The 21,738-nt window shown below is 38.7% G+C and overlaps 1 protein-coding gene across 2 annotated transcripts in view; it reads left to right on the top strand.

Annotated features, from left to right (window-relative positions):
* Nucleotides 1-18,513, top strand: part of MIPEP (mitochondrial intermediate peptidase) — a 112,938-nt gene extending 94,425 nt beyond the window's left edge. For both annotated transcript variants that reach the window (XM_067562879.1, XM_067562880.1), the window contains exons 17-19: nt 7,256-7,377; nt 9,720-9,793; nt 18,253-18,513. In XM_067562879.1, the coding sequence (XP_067418980.1) occupies nt 7,256-7,377; nt 9,720-9,793; nt 18,253-18,350 (294 nt within the window). In that variant the 3' untranslated portion in view covers nt 18,351-18,513. The remainder of the gene's footprint in view (nt 1-7,255; nt 7,378-9,719; nt 9,794-18,252) is intronic.
* The last annotated feature ends 3,225 nt before the right edge of the window (nt 18,514-21,738 follow it).

The following is a 21,738-nucleotide window of genomic DNA, read 5'->3' as shown; positions in this document are numbered from 1 at the left end:
TTATAGAATAAAATAAAGACTGACATGTTTTCAGTCTGCTAAAAATACTGGCCTTCTGATCTGTTTTAAAATGTGTTTTCAGTTTAGTGATTATGGTTAAAATTAAGGGACAAGTTAGAAGAATTGTAGATGTTATGTATAAATGTTGCAACCACAGTAGTTTTCATTGCAAGATGAAAAATCTGAATTCAGGCTGAACTTAATTTCAGGCCCTGGGCTGTAGGAGGAAGAAAACAGTTGGAATTGGGTAAAAAAAAAATCATTTAATTTAATGAATTTAATTAGCTTTCACAAGACCCCTTTTAGTGTGATTGTTGTTTATATCACTCCATCCAAAAAAAAATTAAAAATTGATATTATCCTGTCATTTAGTAACTGTGGCTTATGCCTTACAAAATAGTTTGAGTAGAAACATTTTGTTAAATGATAAAAGACAAAGCAAGAAGAAAGTTTCGGATTTGTGCTGATGTTGTAGGAACTGGGAGACTGTTTTCCAGACTGCTTGGGGAATTGCATAACTAAATTCCAGCTTACTGCTTTTGAAAATGTACCCCTCATGGTTTTATTTCTGATCGTTTAACGCTGCACAGATAACGTGCTGCTAGCTCCTGTTTCTCCTCATTGCCTCATCTGGATCATGGAATGGGCTACAATTCTGTCCCTTTATTTAAGGCAGTAGGACTGATAACAAGCCATAGTTTTATCCACCAAAAGGCCAGCATTTCATTTGATCTCACTCCACTCTCTGTTCTGCATTAGGTAGGTCAAAGAGGCACCAGCACTTCATGAAGCACAACAAAGCAACTTTGCATATCTCAGCTGTCGCCACTTTGATCAGGCTGCCTCTTACCGCTCCTATACTTTACTTTGGGTGCGTTCCCAGCACCCTTTCACTCTTCTGCTTAGCCTGCCTCTGCACTTCAGGCAGCAGTGTCAAGCGGGGAGCAGGCACCTACAGACAATAGATTCTGATTCAAAACATCTACAGAGCTACCTCATTTCTCCCCTTCAAAACATTCCTTAAAACTCCTTTGCCATGATACCTACAAAAAATGTGACAATGGTTAGGCCACTGGTGTGCTGAGAGCACTGCCTATCACACTGGCCAAAATTGTCTCATTGTTTCCTTGTACTCCCCAGTCTGTATCCATCTGTTCTCTCTTGTCTTACGTTTAGATTATAAATTCATTGGGGGCAAGGACTGTCGTTTTGTTCTATGTTTGTACAGTACCTAGCACAATGGGTCAGAGCTCCTAAGTACTATGGTAATGCAAATAATAACAATCAATGAAGAAATTTACCAGGCCTAAGCAAGCATCTCCATTAAGTCTTCATGGAAGCCTAGGATGAGACAATGTCCTTACATGGGCCTCCCTTCCAAGGGTGCTTCTCAGTGGCCAGAAGGAAACTGATCAGCTCTGGATTACAGTTGACCTCAGGATTGAGTTGCCACCTCTCTCAAAAGCAAGAAGCTCAGAGTGAGAAAGGACACCTCAGAATGCTCCCTCACAACAATCAGAAGATGGAGAACTCTTGGATTCAGATTCCTCAGTGCTCTTTGGCAACACCAAGCAAGCCATAGATCTCAGTGCTCCCTTCCTGAACTAGTCACATACAAGGAGTACTTTTTTGAGAGATCCATTCAGGTGAAAGCCTTTCCCCTCCTGGTTAGTTTGGATAAAATGGTGACAAAAGCTTGGGAAGAAACATACAGTAAATATTCTTTATCCAGATCTTTTTCTGGGACAAAACTGCCACTTGGGGAGTGATGCACAGAATTTACTCATGATTTTGTGGCAGCTTCCCTCAAGGTGCAGGGGATCCAGGACTTGCCCTTGTTCGACAAAAGGTTAATCAGAACACTTCCTCTGCCAAAGGTCCATCCAGCAGTCAGATAGGTCCTGGGACTTTTCTGTCTGACTGCTTGTTAGCCAGGACAAGAGCTCTCTCCTTTGCACATGCCACCTAGAAGCAATGTTTCATGCCTGAAGGGATAGTCAGACCATTCCCTGACAGAATGGAAATTATTTTAACCACCACAAATTTTCCAGGGTCCATCTGTCGTCTTAGTAATGCAAATGCTTGTGGCCTTCTGTTCAGTACCCTGGACCAGCCTCTATTCCTATTACTTACTCCCCTCAGTTCACCTAAAATGGAATCAATGCTTGCAGACCCTCCATTATCCTATATCTTGTTGGATGAACAGTTGCAACTTTGCAAAAGGATTCCCTTGTCAGAACCAGAATAAGTATTGTCACCAGTGACGTAGGTCCCAAGGTGAGGAGTGACTGACTCTGGGGTCCAATTTGAGACATAGGCTCATTAGTAGGCTAAAATTCAAGGATGTTAGCATATAGTAAACACATCTGTTTAAAGTCAATGCCACCGGAGGTCAAATAGAAAGATTCCTAGTGAGGGTGTCTTCTCCTGGTTTTCAGCTTTCTGAGGGCCCTCTCCAATATGATGATCAGGATCCAGCACATGGAGCCTATGGGGCTGATTCTGCTTTTTGCACCAGTTTTAACTACATTGAAGTCAATGGAGTAATGTCTTTGAGAGGAATTAGTCACTTAATCTTGAGACCAAGAACCTCTTAATGTACCCCTTCTACCCCAATACATTTTGTGTCCCTAAAGCTAACTTTGCCTTCAAAACAGCATTTCTTAGAGCCTTAATCTCGGCTAGCCTCATAGAGAAATTAGCTGCCCTGTATTTTAGGTGTTTTCTTTTTTTTTCACAAGGCAACCACAGAACAAAGTGGCTTTTAATATAGTCCCCAGCTTCCTCCCTAAACAGAGATTTCTCCTTTCCATATAAACCAAGAGTTAACCCTGCCTTTTTTCTGTCAAAACCTCCAAAACAGGAGAGGATGTGGCATATTAACACAATCATCCAAAACATAAAACTTAATGGTGATGGGGGACTTCAGTTGTTGGGAAAACAATACAGCAAGGCACAGATTATCCAACAAATTCTTGGAATGCATTGGAGACAATTTTTATTTCAGAAGGTGGAGAAAGTAACTAGGGGGGAGAGACTCTGCTAGATTTGATTTTTGACAAATAGAGAGGTACTGGCTGAGAATTTGAAAGTGGAAGGGAGCTTGAGTGAATGTGATCATGAAATGATAAGAATTTGTGATTCAAAGACATAGTTTCTCAACCTGTGGTACGTGTACCCCTGGGGGTACATGAGACACAGGCAGGGGATACGTGGTGAAAAACCCAGTGAAGGGAGGCGAGCGACAGCCGCCGACTTCTGGGGAAGCCAGCCGCCTGCTTCCTGCCTAGTCCCAGCTCCCAGCTGGGAGGCAGGCGGGCCACATAGTGATTTGCCGAAGGCCCACACCCCCCTAGGGACGGCCATGGGGAGCACTGCTATCCACTTTGGTAGGCCACTTGTGCCTGCTCATACCTCATAAGTTCTCGCCTGTGTGAGGACACCACGTGACCCCGCCATCAGGCCATAGTGATTGGCTGGTGTTGACCTTTGCTCCTATATGGAGGAAGGAGAGGAGGAAGGAGGGGAGAAACAGCAGGGGAGTTTGTGATCTGCCACAGCCACACAGCACTGCAGAACTCAGAACTCTCCTGCTTTATGAGAAATCTAGTCGTCCAGCGGTAAAGGGGGAAAAGATTGTATTTCCCAGAGTGGAAAATTGAGTGTTGGGGTACTTATTAAAATTTTCAGAAGTTACGGTGTACTTGCTACTTAAAAGGTGAGAAACACTGTTCTAAGAAATGGTAGGAGGGAAAACAGCAAAATAAAGGTAATGGGTTTCAAGAAAGCAGACAGCAGCAAACTCAGGAAGTTGGTAGGTAAGATATTGTGGGAAACAAGTCTAAGGGGTAAAACAGTTGGAGAGAGTTGGCAGTTTTTCAGAGAGACATTATTATGTGCACAAGAGCAAACTATCCCACTGCGTAAGAAAGATAGGAGGTGTGGCAAGAGACCATCCTGGCTTAACCAGCAGATCTTTAATGATCTGAAATTCAAAAAAGAGTCCTACAAAAAGTGGAAACTAGGTCAAATTATGAAGGATGAATATAAAAAAACCCCACAAGCATGTAGGGACAAAATTAGAATGGCCAAGGCACAAAATGAGATTAAACTAGAAAGAGACAAAAAGGATAACAAGAAAACATTCCACAAATACATTAGAAGCAAGAGGAAGCCCAAGAATAGGGTAAATCCATTACTTAATGAGGTGGGAAAGACAATAACAGAAAATGTGGAAATGGTGGAAGTTCTAAATGACTTTTTTTTTGTTTTCACCAAAAAGGTTAGTAGCAATTGGATGTCTAACATAGTGAACGCCAGTGAAATGAGGTAGGATCCGAAGCTAAAACAGGGAAAGAACAAGTTAAAAATTACATAGACAAGTTCGAGGACTTCAAGTCAGCAGGGCCTGATGAAATCCATCCTAGAATACTCAAGTAGCTAACTGAGGAGATATGAGCCATTAGCGAATATCTTTGAAAAGTCATGGAAGACAGGAGAGATTCCAGAGGACTGGAAGAGGCAAATATATAGTGCCTATCTATAAAAAGGGCAATTGCAGACCAATCATCTTAACTTCAGTACCCAGAAAGATAATGGAGCAAATAATCAAGCAATCAGTTTGCAAACACCTAGAAGATAACTAACCGTCAACTTAGATTTGTCAAGAACAAATCATGTCAAACCAGCATAATAGCTTTCTTTGACAGGGTACCAAGCCTTGTGGATGGAGGGATCGATAGATGTGGTATATCTTGATTTTTAGTAATGCTTTTGATACTGCCTCACATGACCCTCTCATAAACAAACTAGGCGAATATAGCCTAGATGGAGCTACTATAAGGTGGTTGCATAACTGGTTGGAAAACGGTTCCCAGAGTGTAGTTATCAGTGGTTCACAGTCAAGTTGACAGGAATATTGAGTGGGGTCTCGTAGGGATTGGACCTGAGTCTGGTTCTATTCAATATCTTCATAAATGATTTAGATAATGGTGCAGAGAGTAAACTTACAAAGTTTGGTATGAACCAAAGTTTGCAGGCAATACCAGCTGGGAGAGGTTGCAAGTGCTTCGGAGGATAGGATTAAAATTCAAAAAGATCTGCACAAACTGGAGTAATGGTCTCAAGTAAATTGGATGAAATACAATAAGGACAAATGCAGAGTACTTCACTTAGGAAGGAACTGTCAATTGCACACACACAAAATGGGAAATGATTGCATAGATAGGAGTACTATGGAAAGCTATCTGTGGGTTATAGTAGATCACAAGCTAAATATGGGTCAACGATGTAACACTGTTGCCCAAAAAAACAAACATACATTCTGGGATGTATCACGATGAATGTTGTAAGCAAGAATGAGAAATAATTCTTCCATTGCACTCTGTGCTGATCTTATGTCCAGTTCTGGGCACCATATTTCAAGAAAGATGTAGACAAATTGGAGAAAGCCCAGAGTAGAGCAGCAAAAACAATTAAACATCTAGAAAACCTGACCTATGAGGAAAGAGAAGAGAAGACAGAGGGGAGACATGATAAGTTTTCAAGTACATAAAAGGTTGTTACAAGGAGGAGGGAGAAAAATAGTTCTCCTTAACCTCTGAGGATAGGACAAGAGGCAATGGGCTTAAATTGCAGCAAGGGAGATTTAGGCTGGACATTAGGAAAAACTTCCTAGCTGTCAGGGTAGTTAAGCAAAGGAAAAAATTGCCTAGGGAAGTTGTAGAATCTCTGTCGTCAGAAGTTAAGAACGGGTTAGACAAAGATGTCAAGAACGGTCTAGTTATATAGCCCTGGCTTGAGTGCAAGGGACTGTACTAGATGACCTAGTGAGGTCCCTTCCACTTCTACACTTCTGTGATGATCATAGTGCTCTGATCCTATCTGAACATAGCAAATGACATCTTTGAGTTGACTCGCTCTTCGTTTTTTGAGAAGGATCCAATAAGGGAGAGGGGGTTTCTCATTTATCCATTGATTGATAGAGCCATTCTATGTTACAGAAGCATGTAAGACTGCAGGGAAACAGGATGTCGTTTCAATTTAATTCTGCTTCCCTTTCCACTTTGCAGGCAGGGGAAATCTGAGAATATAAACTTTGTTTCAGTGAAAGTAGAGTTAATAATTCCAATTTTTCCAGCGAAAGAAATGGAGCCATATAAGGAATGCCAAACAGAACTAAAAGAGGAGTCCAACAACACTGGAATGAGTCATAAAACTAAATAACAATTTATAGACAAATAACACTATAATTACAGACCGTAATTTGCTATAAATATACAAGCAAATCTGTGAACAATGATATGTCATGTGTATGTAATTCATCTACCTCTGAGCCTGTACTTTGGCATGTGGGAAGCTGTACTTTACATAGTACCAAATACAAGTCTCTACTGTAATTTTGTTTTTGGCACAAATTCATGGATTTAACTTTTTCAGGTGTGACACTAATTATTCATGTGGAAAATGATAAAATGTGTTGTTAATTGTAACAAGTGAATTGTAGTTTTCTTTTAGCGCCAAATAGAAACAATGTGGATATTATTAAATGTCTGAACTTCTTACTGTTTATAGTCATCTGTTCTTTGATTCCGTGTACTCATGGAGGTAATTATGAGGATTAACATAGCAAAAATGTAGTCTTTTTAGCTAAGAAAATATTTATTAGAATGAAATTCTACACATTAGTTTTCCTTTTGCTGTTTCTCATTAATACTGTCCAATTTCTTCTATGGTAATATTTTGGAAACATATTGCTATACAGTAGAACCTCAGAGTTACAAACTGACTGGTCAACCACACACCTCATTTGGAGCTGGACATACGCAATCAGGCAGCAGCAGAGACCAAAAAAAAAGGCAAATACAGTACACCACTGTTTTAAATGTAAACTACTAAAAAAAGGGAAAAGTTTAAAAAAAAAATTCACAAAGTGAGGAAACTGTTTCTGTGCTTGTTTCGTTTAAATTAAGATGGTGAAAAGCATTTTTCTTCTGCATAGTAAAGCTTCAAAGCAGTATTACGTTAATGTTCAATTGTAAACTTTCGAAAGAACAACCATAACGTTTTGTTCAAAGTTATGAACATTTCAGAGTTACGGACAACCTCCATTCCCGAGATGTTCAGAACTCTGAGGTTCTACTGTGTTTATGAACCAGTTCAGTATATAACTCTTGCAATTTTTTATCTAAAGTTCTCAAAATAATCTGAAGAATATAAGTGATTTGATTTACATTCTGTTTTCTTTTCCCTATAGGCATGGCAACTGAGATTCAGCCATCTTGTGGGATATGGTGCCAAGTACTACTCCTACCTCATGTCCAGGGCCATTGCCTCTATGGTGTGGAAACAGTGTTTTGTGCAGAACCCATTTGACAGGTAAAAAGAGACAATGCATGAAGTAGAACTGAGTGGCATGCTAACTGTTCACATCAAAGTCCCTCTTGAAGACCAATTTTGTCATGTTTCTTACAATCAATCAAGCTAATTTATATATCAGTTGCCTATTGTTCTGCTTCCCTTAGCCACTTTCTACTAGTCTGTCCACCTTACGTTGTGAGCTCTGTAGAGCAAAGACCGTTTCTTTCTGTATGTTTGGGAAGTGCCTAGCATACTGTAGGTACTACCATAAATAAATAGATTTAGTATTAATAGCCTATAAACAAATAAATTCACGTTCAAATTTAGATATCTGCATTTGAAATTGTTGGCCTTAATTTGTAAAGCTTTTTAGCTGAACATGTTATATTTTGGCTGATATTAGATATCTAACTTTTTTTTTCTCCTGAAACTTTCTGTTTACCTAGTCAGGCTACAGTGGGGTATTGATTATTCGTACTGAGCTAGCACAAAATTTGAACACTTCATGAGCTATCAAAAAATCTCACTGCAATTGAGAGAGTACCATTTAGCACTTCATCCAACACTTTGCTTTGACATCTCTTTTTAGTTTTTGGCCAAAACTGTATTTAAAATTCAAACAGTGATTTCCTAAAACAAGGAAGTTCTTCAGTATTTGTTCAGGATGTGTGAAACTGGGTGGCAATAAGCAACAGCATTTCCTGATGCATTTAGAGAGCTGTTAATTAAATGTAGCTAGATATAACAATTTAGTTGTATCTGTGTCAGTCCCAGGATATTAGAGACACAAGGTGGGTGAGATAATATCTTTTATTAGACCAACTTCTGTTGGTGAGAGAGAGAAGATTTCAAGCCACACAGATCTCTTCGTATTTCAGAGCTAGTGACCATTTCTGGTCCTGGGATGGTCATTTGCTGTCCAGACAGATAGGAGCTGGGAACACTGCATGGAATACCTCATGTTACTCCCAAGTAATAATGCATTGACAGATACTTCGAGAAGTCTATATCCAGTCCTTTCTATCCTATCGTACCTATCTATAGTGTTTCTTAGGCATTTCCTCAGATAGAGAGATGCTTCCTGTGACACAGAATGCTTGATGAGTGTTATAGCATAAGCTGTCCTGACACTCCCTCTTGCAGTAAGGCATGGCGCCATGGGTGAGTTCTGACTTAATTTCCCTTCATTGGAGTATAACCATGTCCAAGCAGGCCTTCAGGTATCAAAGAGCGCCTCCTTTCGAGTCTCATTTAATAACAGAAAAGGCCAACACAAAGCATAAGCAAAACCTATATCCCCATGTCTGACTTTCTTAACTCTATCTTAGTTTAGTTGTCCCACCTGAGTCCACTGCTCACCTCTGTCCAGGGCCAAGCCCTTTACAAGCAGGTACCTTTCCTGGAGTCCAGTCTCTTGCCATTACCTGGGGAGAATCCTTCCCCAAAGCCAGGTGTCCATGGAGATCTACCAACTGCAGCTCTTCTCCAGGACCGCCTGTAGTTCTTGACAGGCTGGGCTTCGTGCCACCATTTGGAGATTTGTTTGCTGGGACCAGGCTTTCCTGGTGGCCGGCCAACTGTAGCTCTCATGTTTGGGATCTCCTCTGTCTAGGAGTGTACTTTCTAGGCTCCTTTCTCCAGTGAAATCTGCTGGGAGCTTCCTGTCCCTAGGAGCACACCTTCTCTCTGTGATATTCTCTTTAGAAGCACTTTTTCCCTAAGAGTATCTAGCTTAACTAAACTCATGTCACCTTTTTATTAGGTCCAGGTGCTCGTTTGCCCCAGATGGTTACTTAAAGATTAATTGGTAGTCAGTTGCTCCCACGTGAGCCTTCAGAAGGCAGTGGTGGGCAGACTGGGTTTTGGTTCCAGTTGCCTTGTGACAATGCGAAAGTGGGATATTCCACACAGCTAAGGAAGAAAATCACAGTGGAAATGGAGTCATTAGCTCCTATTTATATTATTCTGACAAACCGACTTTTTTCATTTTGAAATGTTATGTTGTATTATTCTTATGTGGATATATTGGGAAAAGACAAATTCCAAACTGTTCTTACACCTTAGCTTAGTGTTCTAAGTAGTTATATCAGAGACCTATTATTTTCCCCCCCTTTACAACAGTGAAGACTAACAAGTTCTTTGCAAAGTAGAATATTGCATAAAGATAACATAATTTTTGTAAATATCAGATCTATCTAGCTTAGTTCATTCTTGCATAATTTTAAATATAGTGTGCATTTCTCTAATCTGTATATGATGAAGGCAGCCATTGTCTCAAGGTGATAGGTTTTATTAGATCTATATAAGCTGAACAGGTTGTGTGTGCAGGTGGCTGTAATATTATCTGTCTTTTCCTTCAGGGCAATGGGTGAGCGTTATCGCAGAGAGATGCTAGCACATGGTGGAGGAAAAGAGCCCATGCTCATGGTTCAAGGTAAAAGAAAAAGGATTGTTTTGTTTCTGTGACCTTCCTCTCTCTGTCCCCCCTCCTTCCGCACTGCTGTTATATACCTTTTGGCAAACATCAGTGGTTGCGTTTAGATAGCAATAAATAATTTTAATGTTTTCCTATTCAATCCTTTATACTTAACCAAAATTTTCATAGGGTTTATTAAAGGGAACATATACAGTAGATTTACTTAATTCAATAGACTAGATCTCAAATTATGCTTCATGAATTCATGGTAATTTCAAGAATGAAATATTTTGAGATCCAAATAGCAGGGGAATAGCATGTTGGAAAGGGATCTCTTACAGAGTGGTTCATAGAATTCAACGATACCCAGTCAGATGCTCTGAAAAAGGAGAGATGACACCATCATTAATTAAAAAAAAAATTTTTTTTTTTACTGATTTTTACCTGTATGTTAACTGAAAGCCTATCATTCAGATGATTGCTGATGTAGAAATAGGAAATCTTTTGTCTAGTATCACTTTGATAGAACCAAAGCAGGTTGTGTCAGCACTTTGATAATGCACTCTCAATATAAAGGAATTTGTTTGATTCTAACAAAATTTGGTTTTGATCGGTATGTCTCTTAGAACCATATTCTCGTATTTATTCCTTTTGGTGCAGACACGAATGTGATCTCTATTCTTACATCAGGACTCTTAGCAATTGAAAAAAATGGGTATAGATTTTGAAAGTTAAGGTAAATGTGATTGAAATAAGTTTCAAACATTCTTTTCTGTGACTCTTGAAATCTTTTTGTATTTAAATAACCACAGTAAATACTGTTCTTTATAACATTCATGTATGCAAACTGAACAAGGTTGCATTAATATTAAAATTCAGAAGCCAGGTACTTGATAATAATAGGCTTCACACTTACGTAGTGCCTTTCATCTGAGGCTCTTAAAATGTTAATTCATAAAACTGTGTTAAGTTTCAAAACGCCCAGCATTAGGTAGGTAAGTAGTGAGTTATCCATTTTACAGATAGGAAAAACTGAGATGTGACTTTTTCACATGGTGAGTCAGTGATGGAGTTGGAAATGGAACACACAAGTCCTGACTCCATTGATCTTGTTGTAACCATTATACTGTGCTTTCTCTCCCTGTGTGTCTAATACCTTCATATATTAAACAGCTATGTTTGAAGTAAATTAGTCTATTTATATTCCAGATATAGAGGGTGTCTTCTTCTGGAGGTTTCTGGATCTTTTAAACTTGTCATTGTTAAATCACTCTTGAAGAGTCAAAGTCCCGATACATCTGGTAACCTAATTTTAAGTCTGCCTTCCAGTCTTAGAGTCTGGAAGGAGTGGATGCAAGCCAACAGAATTTACATTTTTGGCAAGGAATTCCAATCAGGTTTTTAAGTATCACATAGTAAGGAGAGACATGATTTTTGAACACTGACTGGGGCTTATTATCCCTTCAAATACTTCTGGGAATGCATTTTAAAATGTTGACCATGGACTCTCACTGGAATGTCCCAAAGGCTGTGCTGAAATTTCTAGCCATGTGCTCATCTGATTCAAATATTATTTGAATAAAAAAACCAGCAAGATGTTTCCATTGATGAAGCACATGAAACCATGAATAACTGCACATGAGTATACCCTTCTGTTGTGAGAGGACATAATTTTACTTGCTTATATTTCCAGACAAAATTATATTTCTGTTGAGTTGAGGCTGAGAGTATGTATCAGTAATTAAAGGTAAAATTAATTCCTGAAATGGTATAAATATTCTAGAAAGAAGCATTATAATCCCAGGAAATTCAGCTTTAAGGTTAAATTTAAAATAAACCCAAATACGTTTAAATATAGAAATGCCCAGTTAAGGCACCCAGACAACCTTAGCTCTGCCCTGTAATGACGACATGCACTAACCATATGTTTAATGTTGAGTATTTTAGTGTTTATAGCCCCAGATTAGATTAAGCTTTTAAAGACACATTTGATCTTTTTCCCCCCTAAAGTGTCACTACCCGGCAGCACTGTCAGATAAACTGGATTTACATCTGATTTGCTTCACCAGGGCAGAGGCTGAAGAAATAATGTTCTACTTGAAACAATGCCACGGAGAATTGGAAATGGTTTTCAAAATGGCTGCCATATCCTAATGTTCTCAGTTGGATTGAGGCCAAGGGCTGCCTTCAGTTAATGCCCTCTTTCATTTCATAATGGCCACAGTCTCCCATCATTCCCAATATGAATGAAGCCAAGCTGCCCTCAGAGAAGATGGTGGCCCCTTATGATATTAGCAAGAGAGGAACTTGCTTTTATACCTAGCTGTGTATATAATTTTTCATTTACACTACCAGTGTCTGCAGGAGAACAGCTCCTAGATGAAGAACAGGTGATTATTCACCCTTTTAAGTAGATGTGTAGCTATCCAATAATGTTAAAATTACAAAAGGTGCATAATAAAGTTTGTAGTGTTAGATTAGAGTAACGTTGGTTTGTTTGTTTTTGTTTTTTCATTTTTTCTCATTATGCTATGAGACAGCAGAGTTAAGGTTGTTTGGTTTTTCATTTCCAGATCTTAGCATGATTGGATTTCTTTTACGTTGAACCTTAACTGGATTTCTTGGGTTTGTAATGCTTGTTTTGGGAATGATTACAACATCCTTGTATGATGTTTCTACTGTTAAATTACTGATACTCTCAACATTAACACCATCTTAATGTTGGTTTTCGATGGGAATGTATTAGGTAATGACAGTGCAATCCGTGCTGTACAAGACACAAAATACAGGCAGTTCTTGTCCCCAAACAACTTACTATCTAAACAGAGGAACCGTGGACAGGACACATTAGAAATTTCAGAGAAAAGAATGCTGTTGTTTTTGATAATTAATATTAAAACGTTTGTTAACTTGCTTTTTGTGGGTGTTCTAAAAAAAGAGAGTCTTTAGAAAGGATACTGAATGCAGAGAAGTCAACAGCCTTACAAACTGGAATTGAGGAAGAGGGCATACCATACATAGGGGGCCATGTGGAAAAAGTCATGTAGACTGTTGTAGGGAAAGCAGATAATGGGGCAGCAAGGTGAGCATGTTCACTTGTAAAAGTTTTATTTAATTTTCAATTTTTCCTGTTCAAATTTTATTTAAAAAAACCCCAGAACTCTAAAACACTAAATTGAATCTTATTATGTCATATTAAGCACTACAATAGTAGTGCTGCATTTAGTATGTTGTTTGTACAGGCATGACAGTAATCAGATAATATCTCTTTCATAGTTGTTAGTCTGAGCATAATTGATACTTGCAGTTAGAATGCTGACTAAACAATCAGCATTACGCAGTGATAAATTTACTGGCATCATGTTTACTTGTATAATTTCTTCTAGTTGATCTTTAAGATGATTTTAAAAAGAGCTGCAAAAGATGGATGAAGTCATAAAAATTAGCAGAAAAAATGCCGCCTCTTTTCATTCAGTTAGGGGTTCTTGCTTTAGTGCTAAAATTGTTCACTAAAAAAAAGAGCAAAATGTCCCAGTAGTGGGATGGAATAATTGTCGCCTAAACCAAAACCTTTATTGAAATAGAGGGATCCAGTTTTGGTTTGTCACCTTGAATTTTCACTTTGTGCCACTCCTATGTGAGGTTAGGTAGTTCCTTTACTTTTCTATTTAAAATCTTATTTTTGTACTAAATACAGCGTGATGGAGATAGGGTAGTAAAAAGCTTTCACGTATGTACAGTCTACAGTATTCATAATTGCTGCAAGATAAGCAATGTCAGTTACTCTAATGTGTTGTGAGTCATTCCTTAACATCATCCAATTACTCTTCAATCAGCCATTTATCTCTCTTTCACCATCTTCCTTTTCGTTAAGGACATTCGAAAACACTGTTTCTCCAACTGCAGAAATGCTATTTCCACACACCACTTCCAAATACGTCTCTCGCCACCAAGCAGTAGTGACCTCTTGCTAATACTACTTTCTTTTGGGGAAGTTTCAGTATTCTCTGATAGTAGGTGCCCCATTTCAGAAGCCTAAATTTTCGAGGCTCTGATTTCAAGATCTAACTTTTAGGTAGAAGTATGCTTGTACAAGTCTGACTGCTGGTTAAATACTCTCAAAGCTCTTCCCTTCAAAAAGTTTAATGTATGTGTCAGTGCTAAGCTAGCCATATTCAATCATTTCCATGGACGTTTGGTAAAGTTTCCTTCTTAATACATTGTGTAATACGACACATACTTTCACTTGTTCACTTTCTTCATGACAGTGTTGTGGTGTTGCTTCTCAGATGTCATTGTCCTGTCATTTTAATTTTTTACATGTTTAAATATAGCCCGAGCTTCTATCTTTGTCTCACACAATACCTCAGATTCACTGATAAGAACTCGATCCAACTTCCATTGAAATCAGAGGAGGGACTTCATTTGCATTGGGCCTTTAATTAAGATCCTGAGATTTATACATCTGGTTGCTTGAATTTCACTCTCACCATCAATAGCAACATGCATTACTATTTTAAAAGATGCAGTGGCACCATGGAGTCCTTTCAGAATCTTCTCATGATGTTAACTCTATTGCATGACCCATTTGAAAGCTTATTTAATGCAAACCAATTATTTACTAGATACAAATACATACGGTAGGGACAACAAATAGAAAATAAATTCAGCTATGCTTTGTTCAGGAGGCCATCATCTGGTGTTGAAAGAAAAAAATACGCTTGTTCTTTGTCTTTGAAAATCTTCCCCCATAGGCTGATTTTGAAGAGTGCACTTGCAAAATAAATGTGCAGTTGTGTTCTTAAATCATTCATATGACTGTATTGTAGGCAGATACATAATTATTCACTTCTGTGCACAGATACCCAATATACAATCAAACTGATCACATGTGCAAATTAGGCATGTAGTTGCTTCTGTGCAATTTTGCAAATCAGGACCTTATCTCTGTTTCTCCATACTTAAAATTGTACTTCCCTCTTAGAGGTGTTTTAAAGAGTCTAGATAATATTTACCTATTTTTTTAATGTATAAGGAGCTTATATAAATGAGTGCTGTTATATCAGTTATGAACAGCCATAGACAATGGCCCAAACTAAACAGGGCAAAACAATTACGGTGTTCCGGAGGGACAGAGGCCACTGGGTTTTTTATAATTCTCCCAATTACAGGTGATTGAAGGTTATGGTTAACCATCCCCAGAAAGGGTGTGGTTAACCACAGTGCTGTAATGTGGAAGAAAACATCAAAGCAGAGAAGGAGAGCAACACAGCCGCCTTAGGCTTGGGAGAGACTGATCTGGAATGAGAGTCAGGCTGAATTTACGAAATATACTCTCAGCTTTAAAATCTGCAACCGTCAGTCTTTGTTGATATCTCACTAATTTAGACTGCAGTGTTGTGTATGTACATATTATAACACAGATTTTCATAGGGTTTAAAGCTGAAAGAGACCATTATGATCTTGTAGTCTGTCCTTCAGACAGCAATAGATTAAAGCACTGCAGTAGCATTATTCTAAATTACAGTGTTTTGGATCTTTACTGTAGAATCTATAGCACTTTCTTTAAGCAGGGCTTGCTCTTTTTGCATTGGTAGAATTTACTCAGCAGATATTCCTGATCTTGCCTGCTCTGGGCTTTAAAAGCAGTTGTTGTCACAGAGCTTGGTGCTGTTGAAAGAACAACAGCCATGCAGTACATCATTACAATGATAAATGAGAGACGTCCATTTGCATTCTCAAATGATGCAGCTACTGTGTAGAGGTCCAATTAAAATTACCTTTGTGTGTCAGATTCTGGAATCTTGAAGATGGGTATTTAAAATAATTGATTTGGAACAAGATCTGGTGCTTTCCTTTCCTTTTTTTATGTCCTTTTAACCAATTTTGAATCTATATAAATATCCTTATGTAAGCCAATTTGAAATAATTTGCAGTGATTTTCAAAATAAGCTTTTGAAATCAGATTTACTTGAAGGTAATTCCTAGGATCATTCTTCTTTCCTTTTTTGAAAACCAGCCATTACTGTATTTTTTTTCTTCTTTCTTTGCATACTGGGTTGTCAAATTTTCAAAGAGAATTGTCAGGGATCTATAAGTTTGTTAGCTAATTCTTTTGACACCCTGGATGTATGTCATCTGGACAGGCTGATTTTGTTTGTAATTAATTTTAAAAGTATTTTCTTACATACGCTTTATCCATAGTTATTTTTACATGGTATCAGAAAAATCATTATGTTCTGTTAACAAGCTCCTGATCTTTCTTTTCCATGGAAAATCCTGCAAGGTTATAGGGTAGTGGTGAAATGGTTCTGTTAGAGGGACCGGCCATAGGGATTTTGGTGGCTTGACTGCCCTGTTCCCCTCACACAGCTAAGCTCCAGTGGAGCCAGCTTCCAGGCTTGCCAGCTGGCAGCTGCTCTTTGTTGTTCCCCTAGAGGGGTATTCCCACTGCAAAGAGAGCTGCTGAAAAATATCAGCTTAAGCTGTATTGTTTGGGGGGATTTCTCCAGGGCTGATGGTGTGGCAATATACATGTTCTCCAGCCAGCCCAACTCACTTGGGAAGAGGAGATCCACACACACAGATAATCCCTTCTATGCACAGATCAAGTATCTTTGAAGTAGAGTCAGACATCTTGGTGTTTGCAGGTCTTCAGTCAAGATGGAGTTTGTTTTTCTATCCACCATAACTGATTTATTTCTCTAAGCCACACCCACATATGTACTGCAGAAGTAATTCAGTTGTCTTTATGAACTAAAGGTACAGTCCACACCCTGTTGTGCTAAAGGGAAAAGTAACGAGTGTGTCAGATTGTTAAAAATACCCATTCTTCTGCTCCCTTTGATATTGAAAATATCTGAATAGAACTGTTACTTGACTGCATTTTAATTCCATCTGCAGTGCGAACGTTTTGTTTTTCTTTTAATTCTCCATATTAATCAACTGTGTCACGGCAATTCATGTTAACACTTGCAATATATACTTAAACCTAATTAAAATCAGGGTGCTGCGAGATCCTAGCTAGGAAACTCTTTTAGTGACTATCCAAAATTGCCTGGAGATTTGGTCTCATTCTTCTTGCTTTTTGAACTATTATATTTAGCAATTACTTAACATACAAGAAACATCTAATCAAGCCAGTTGGCTCCAGTCAGATTTTATTAAAGGGTGCACTGAAAAATTTTGTTTTTCATAAATGCTACAATTATTATTTCCACTGAAACCAAATGGTCTAAGGATCTGAAAGAATGTAAGAAGATGTGCACTATGTAGGCCTATAGTAAAGAGTTGATCAAGCTTATATTTACATTGGCAGTTCTGTCAGTGAGAGTGAATCACTGCAGAGAAGCACAAAGATTATATTTTATACTAATAGGCTCTGGTTAAGCTGTTTTTTTTTTTTTTTTTTACTTTTTCCATTACAAGTAATGTAATTTCCTTTTAAAGTGTTTAAAATATTAATAATGAATAAACTCATAGTAGGCACACAATGCAGATAATGCATTTTTATTACAGTGAAACAGCTGAAAATAATTTAGACAATATATTCTTATACTTTATAGAAAACATGTTTTTTCCTTCAAAAAGTGCACTGTTGCAAATCCAGTTTGAGTAGACTGTTTAAAATCTAAATTCCAGTGCACACAGGAAAGCTTTCTGATTTGAGTAAATAGAATCTACTTGGTTAATCAAATTAGAGAAAGGCAGTTAAGTGATATGACCTGATTTCTTTTTTTTTTTTCCCCCAAGCACAGAGTCTGGAAAATTTCCATGTTACATTTTATATTCAGGAGCAATACTATTAGAGTCTTTACATATGCTAGACATTTCAAAATTTATGTAAAATAGGAACATAATTCTTGTATTATATAAGTTAAACAAGCTTAGAACCACATGGTCTTATTTAATCAGCACCTTAAGGGTGTGTAGCATTATAAGGTTGTGACATGCTTTAGTTATATATGTATCTTAATGATTTGGGGGGTGGAGGGTTGATTTTTATATGTAGTGCGTAGTGACAGATTGATCATCTGGTATTTCTAAATCAGAGTAGGAAGGATGGTCTAGTCTCGTGGATAGGGTGCTGGCTTGAGATTCAACAGACCTGTGATAAGTTTCCTGCTCAGCCACAGATTTCCTGTGTGACCAAAATCATTTACTCTATTCTGTGCTTCAGTTCCATATCTGTAAAATAGCGATAATCCTTCCTGTCTTATAAGGGGTGTTAAGAGGATAAAATCTGTTAATGTTTGTGAGGCTCTCAGATACTATGGTGATGATGGCCAGATAGCTAGCTAGGAGGTAGATTGGTTAAATCAATCCCCGTGTAGAATGGTTGCATGCTTCTTGGTGAAAAATCCTGATAGCTGTACTGGAGTAGTTCGGTGTGATCCAGACAAATTACTGAGTTCAGGTAAACAGGCTTTCATGTTGGTGTGATTCTCACTGAGAGGCTCTTGTGCTCCTTTCCACAGGTATGCTTCAGAAGTCTCCTTCTGTTGAAGACTTTGTGGACACCCTTGTTTCAGACTTAGATCAGGACTTTGAAACATTCTTCATGGATTCAGAATAACGTGGAGCTGAACTGATTTATTTTTATGGAGGACGATACCAATCTTAACATTGATGGACAAAGTACTGCTTGACTATTTGTGTCTGGTTCTCAGTGAACAGTTGTGAAACAACAAATGAAAATTCTTATTCATAGAAACTTAAAATAAATAGTTTGTTTTCATGGATTGTATGTGGTTTCATTTAAGAAGATGATGGACTAAGGTTTCAAATGGGTTTGGAGAAGACTGTGTTGGGTAAATGCTTTTTGACATGTACCTATTTGAAAATATGATTCTGTATGAGCATGTGGGGCTATCTGGAAATCCAACCCTTCACCAAGGTGGGTGATGGGAATGAGACCTATTCCAGTACACAGCTACAGATTTCAGGATTAAAACAAAACTGTCATGACTCAGGGTTTCTTAATGGTTCCTTCTCACCTACCCATACAAGTACTTGTCAAGTTTTTTACCCCTATTCTTTATAGAAGCCCTTGGAATGTTCTGCATCAGAGAAAGGGGAGAAAAACAGCCTGATCTGCTGTGCAGAGAGGAGAAACTGGGGAGAAGTGGGGAAACTGGAGACAGTATTTGAAAAATGGGAGCCTGTATGGGGAATGGAATGAGGGATGTGGGGCATATAGCGGAAGAAAGAGGAGGGTGGAGGAAAATCTAAGGATGTGGAGGGAAGAAAAACTTCGTGAGATGGGAAAAAAGCATAAAGGAGAGAAGTGGTGGGTTTCCTAAATTATTTTCCAATGGAGGAGTGGGATAGAGAGAGCAAGCAGAGGAAAGAGAACAAAGACTTAGTTACGGACTAAAAGTATGTGTCCAGGAAGAAAAGTGGAAATGAAGAAATAAGGCACAAACACCAAAAGAGAATTCATCTGCAGGGCAGGAAGAAAGAAAAGAGAAATTTCGAAAACAAAGGACTTGCAGGAGGAAATAGAAAACGGAAGAGATGGCAGAGGGTGAGAGTTGGGTAAAGAAACAGGTGTTTAACAGATAAAAATACTATGAAGAGAAAGTGGGAAAAGAAAAAATAAACAGCTGTTCATTTTTCATTTATAGGACGAACAGATTTGGTGTAGCTTGTGAAATAAGGCATGATTTTACATGTATTGAAAAATGGTGTCACATCTTGGACATTTCCCCCCACTTCAGCACTCCTTGGATGGTTGTGGTGTTGAGGTATGTGTTCAGGGCATTTACTGGTGCTTAAATTGTTACTACAGCAATCCTATTCCTAACTGATTTTAAGCTATTTAGACCACGTGTATTTTTAATTAAGTATGAAATTTCTTTGCTGACATAACATTATTGGGTACATTTTGAACAATGTACAACAAGTTAATTCCTGTAAATATAGTCTGTTTCATGTCGAATATATTGAATTCTGTACTTAGTTCATTTCTACAGAGGAAGTGTGGACAACTTTTAAATTTACCATATTGTAGTTGAACATTTTCTATAAAGTAAATAAGAAAAAGGCTAAAATTTAAAACATTATTAGAAACATTAGACTATTTGCTTTGGATTTAGATGCCAACACCACCCACCCACATGTTATGAAGACTGAGACTTCTCAAAGGATACAGTAATAAGCCTCAGTATTTTGCTATTAATTTAGATGGAATATATGGGCCAAAAGTATTAACAGAACCAGTCATTGTACAACATTAAACAGTGTTAAACGAGTGTGACCTGTCCATCCCTAGGGTAGCCACCTGAAAATGCCATGGTCAGGGCAGGCTGTAAAAGGAGAGCACATTCTCCCAGCACTGATGGGTGACACTGAAGTCAGACTTTCCAACCAGCCACAAACAGTGCTTCTGATTCCCCACGCTGGTTGTCAAGAAGCCAAAATAAAAATACACACAGCCCCCTTTACTGCATTCCAGTCTCTGGCTCCCAATCAGCCATTAGGTCCAGTAAAGAGATCAGTTATTTAAAACTCTGTGCTTTTTACCAAAAAGGTTTCTCTTGACCCCAAACTACAGTACCAGATCAATATAAGTTTGGATCTTACCCAAAATACCATGCTGCCAGCCAATCCCTTAGTAACTAAAACTAAAGGTTTATTATAGAAAAAAGAAAAAAAAATAAGAGAAATGTTAAAGGATTAAATCAATCAGATACATACAAATGATTTAAAAGTCTATATATATCAGGCTTCTAGTAGAATTGTGGAGTTTGCAGGGTTGTATAGTCCCTCTGGTATACATCCAGTACCTGGATGGGTCTCAGTCCTTTGTTTCATAGCTTCAGTTCAGTTCAGTTGTAGATGAGTTGATCCAGCGGTAGGCTGGAGCCTAAAGATAGACTAAAGACAAAACAAATATTGTGCAGCTGCCTTTTATGTCCTTTGGCCTAGGCCATGCTGCTTGTGGAATTTTACAGGAATAAAATGGAGTCCAGAGTCACATGAGTAAGTCCTGGTGACTCATCAGGTATATAGAATCATAGAGTTGGAAGGGACCTCGAGGTCATCTAGTCCAACCCCCTGCTCAAAGCAGGACTAACCTTAGCTAAATCATCCCAGCGAGGGTTTTGTCAAGCCGCAGCTTAAAAACCTCTAAAGATGGAGATTCCACCACCTCCCTAGGTAACCCATTGCAGTGCTTCACTACCCTCCTAGTGAAAAACTTTTTCCTAATGTCCAACCTCGACCTCCCCCCCTGCAACTTGAGACCATTGCTCCTTGTTCTGTCATCTGCCACCACTAAGAACAGCCTAGCTCCATCCTCCCTGGAACCCCCTTTCAGGTAGTTAAAGGCTGCTATCAAATCCCCCCTCATTCTTCTCTTCTGTAGACTGAACAAGCCTAGTTCCCTCAATGTCTCCTCATAAGTTTTGTGCTCCAGCCCCCTAATAATTTTTGTTGCCCTCCGTTGGACTCTCTCCAACTTCTCCACATCCTTTTTGTAGCGGGGGGCCCAAAACTGGACACAATACTCCAAATGCAGCCTCACCAATGCCAAATAGAGGGGAATAATCACTTCCCGCGATCTGCTAGGAATGTTCCTACTAATGCAGCCCAATATGCTATTAACCTTCTTGGCAACCAGGGCACACTGCTGACTCGTATCCAGCTTTTTATCCACCGTTACCCCCAGGTCCTTTTCTGCTGAACTGCTGCCTAACCAGTCGGTCCCCAGTCTGTAGCAGTACATGAGATTCTTCCGTCCTAAGTGCAGGACTCTGCACTTGTCCTTGTTGAACCTCATCAGATTTCTTTTGGCCCAATCCTCCAGTTTGTTTACGTCCTTCTGTATCCTATCCCTACCTTCCCTACCACTCCCCCCAGCTTAGTGTCATTTGCAAACTTGCTGAGGGTGCAATCTACCCCATCCTCCAGATCATTAATGAAGATGTTGAACAAAACCGGCTCCAGGACCGACCCCTGGG

Source organism: Emydura macquarii, unplaced genomic scaffold (assembly GCF_026122565.2).
Source record: "Emydura macquarii macquarii isolate MOO-44397 ecotype Brisbane River unplaced genomic scaffold, CSIRO-AGI_Emac_v2 contig_2473, whole genome shotgun sequence".
NCBI classification, from domain to species: domain Eukaryota; kingdom Metazoa; phylum Chordata; order Testudines; family Chelidae; genus Emydura; species Emydura macquarii.
This window is presented reverse-complemented; position numbering and strand designations above follow the sequence as displayed.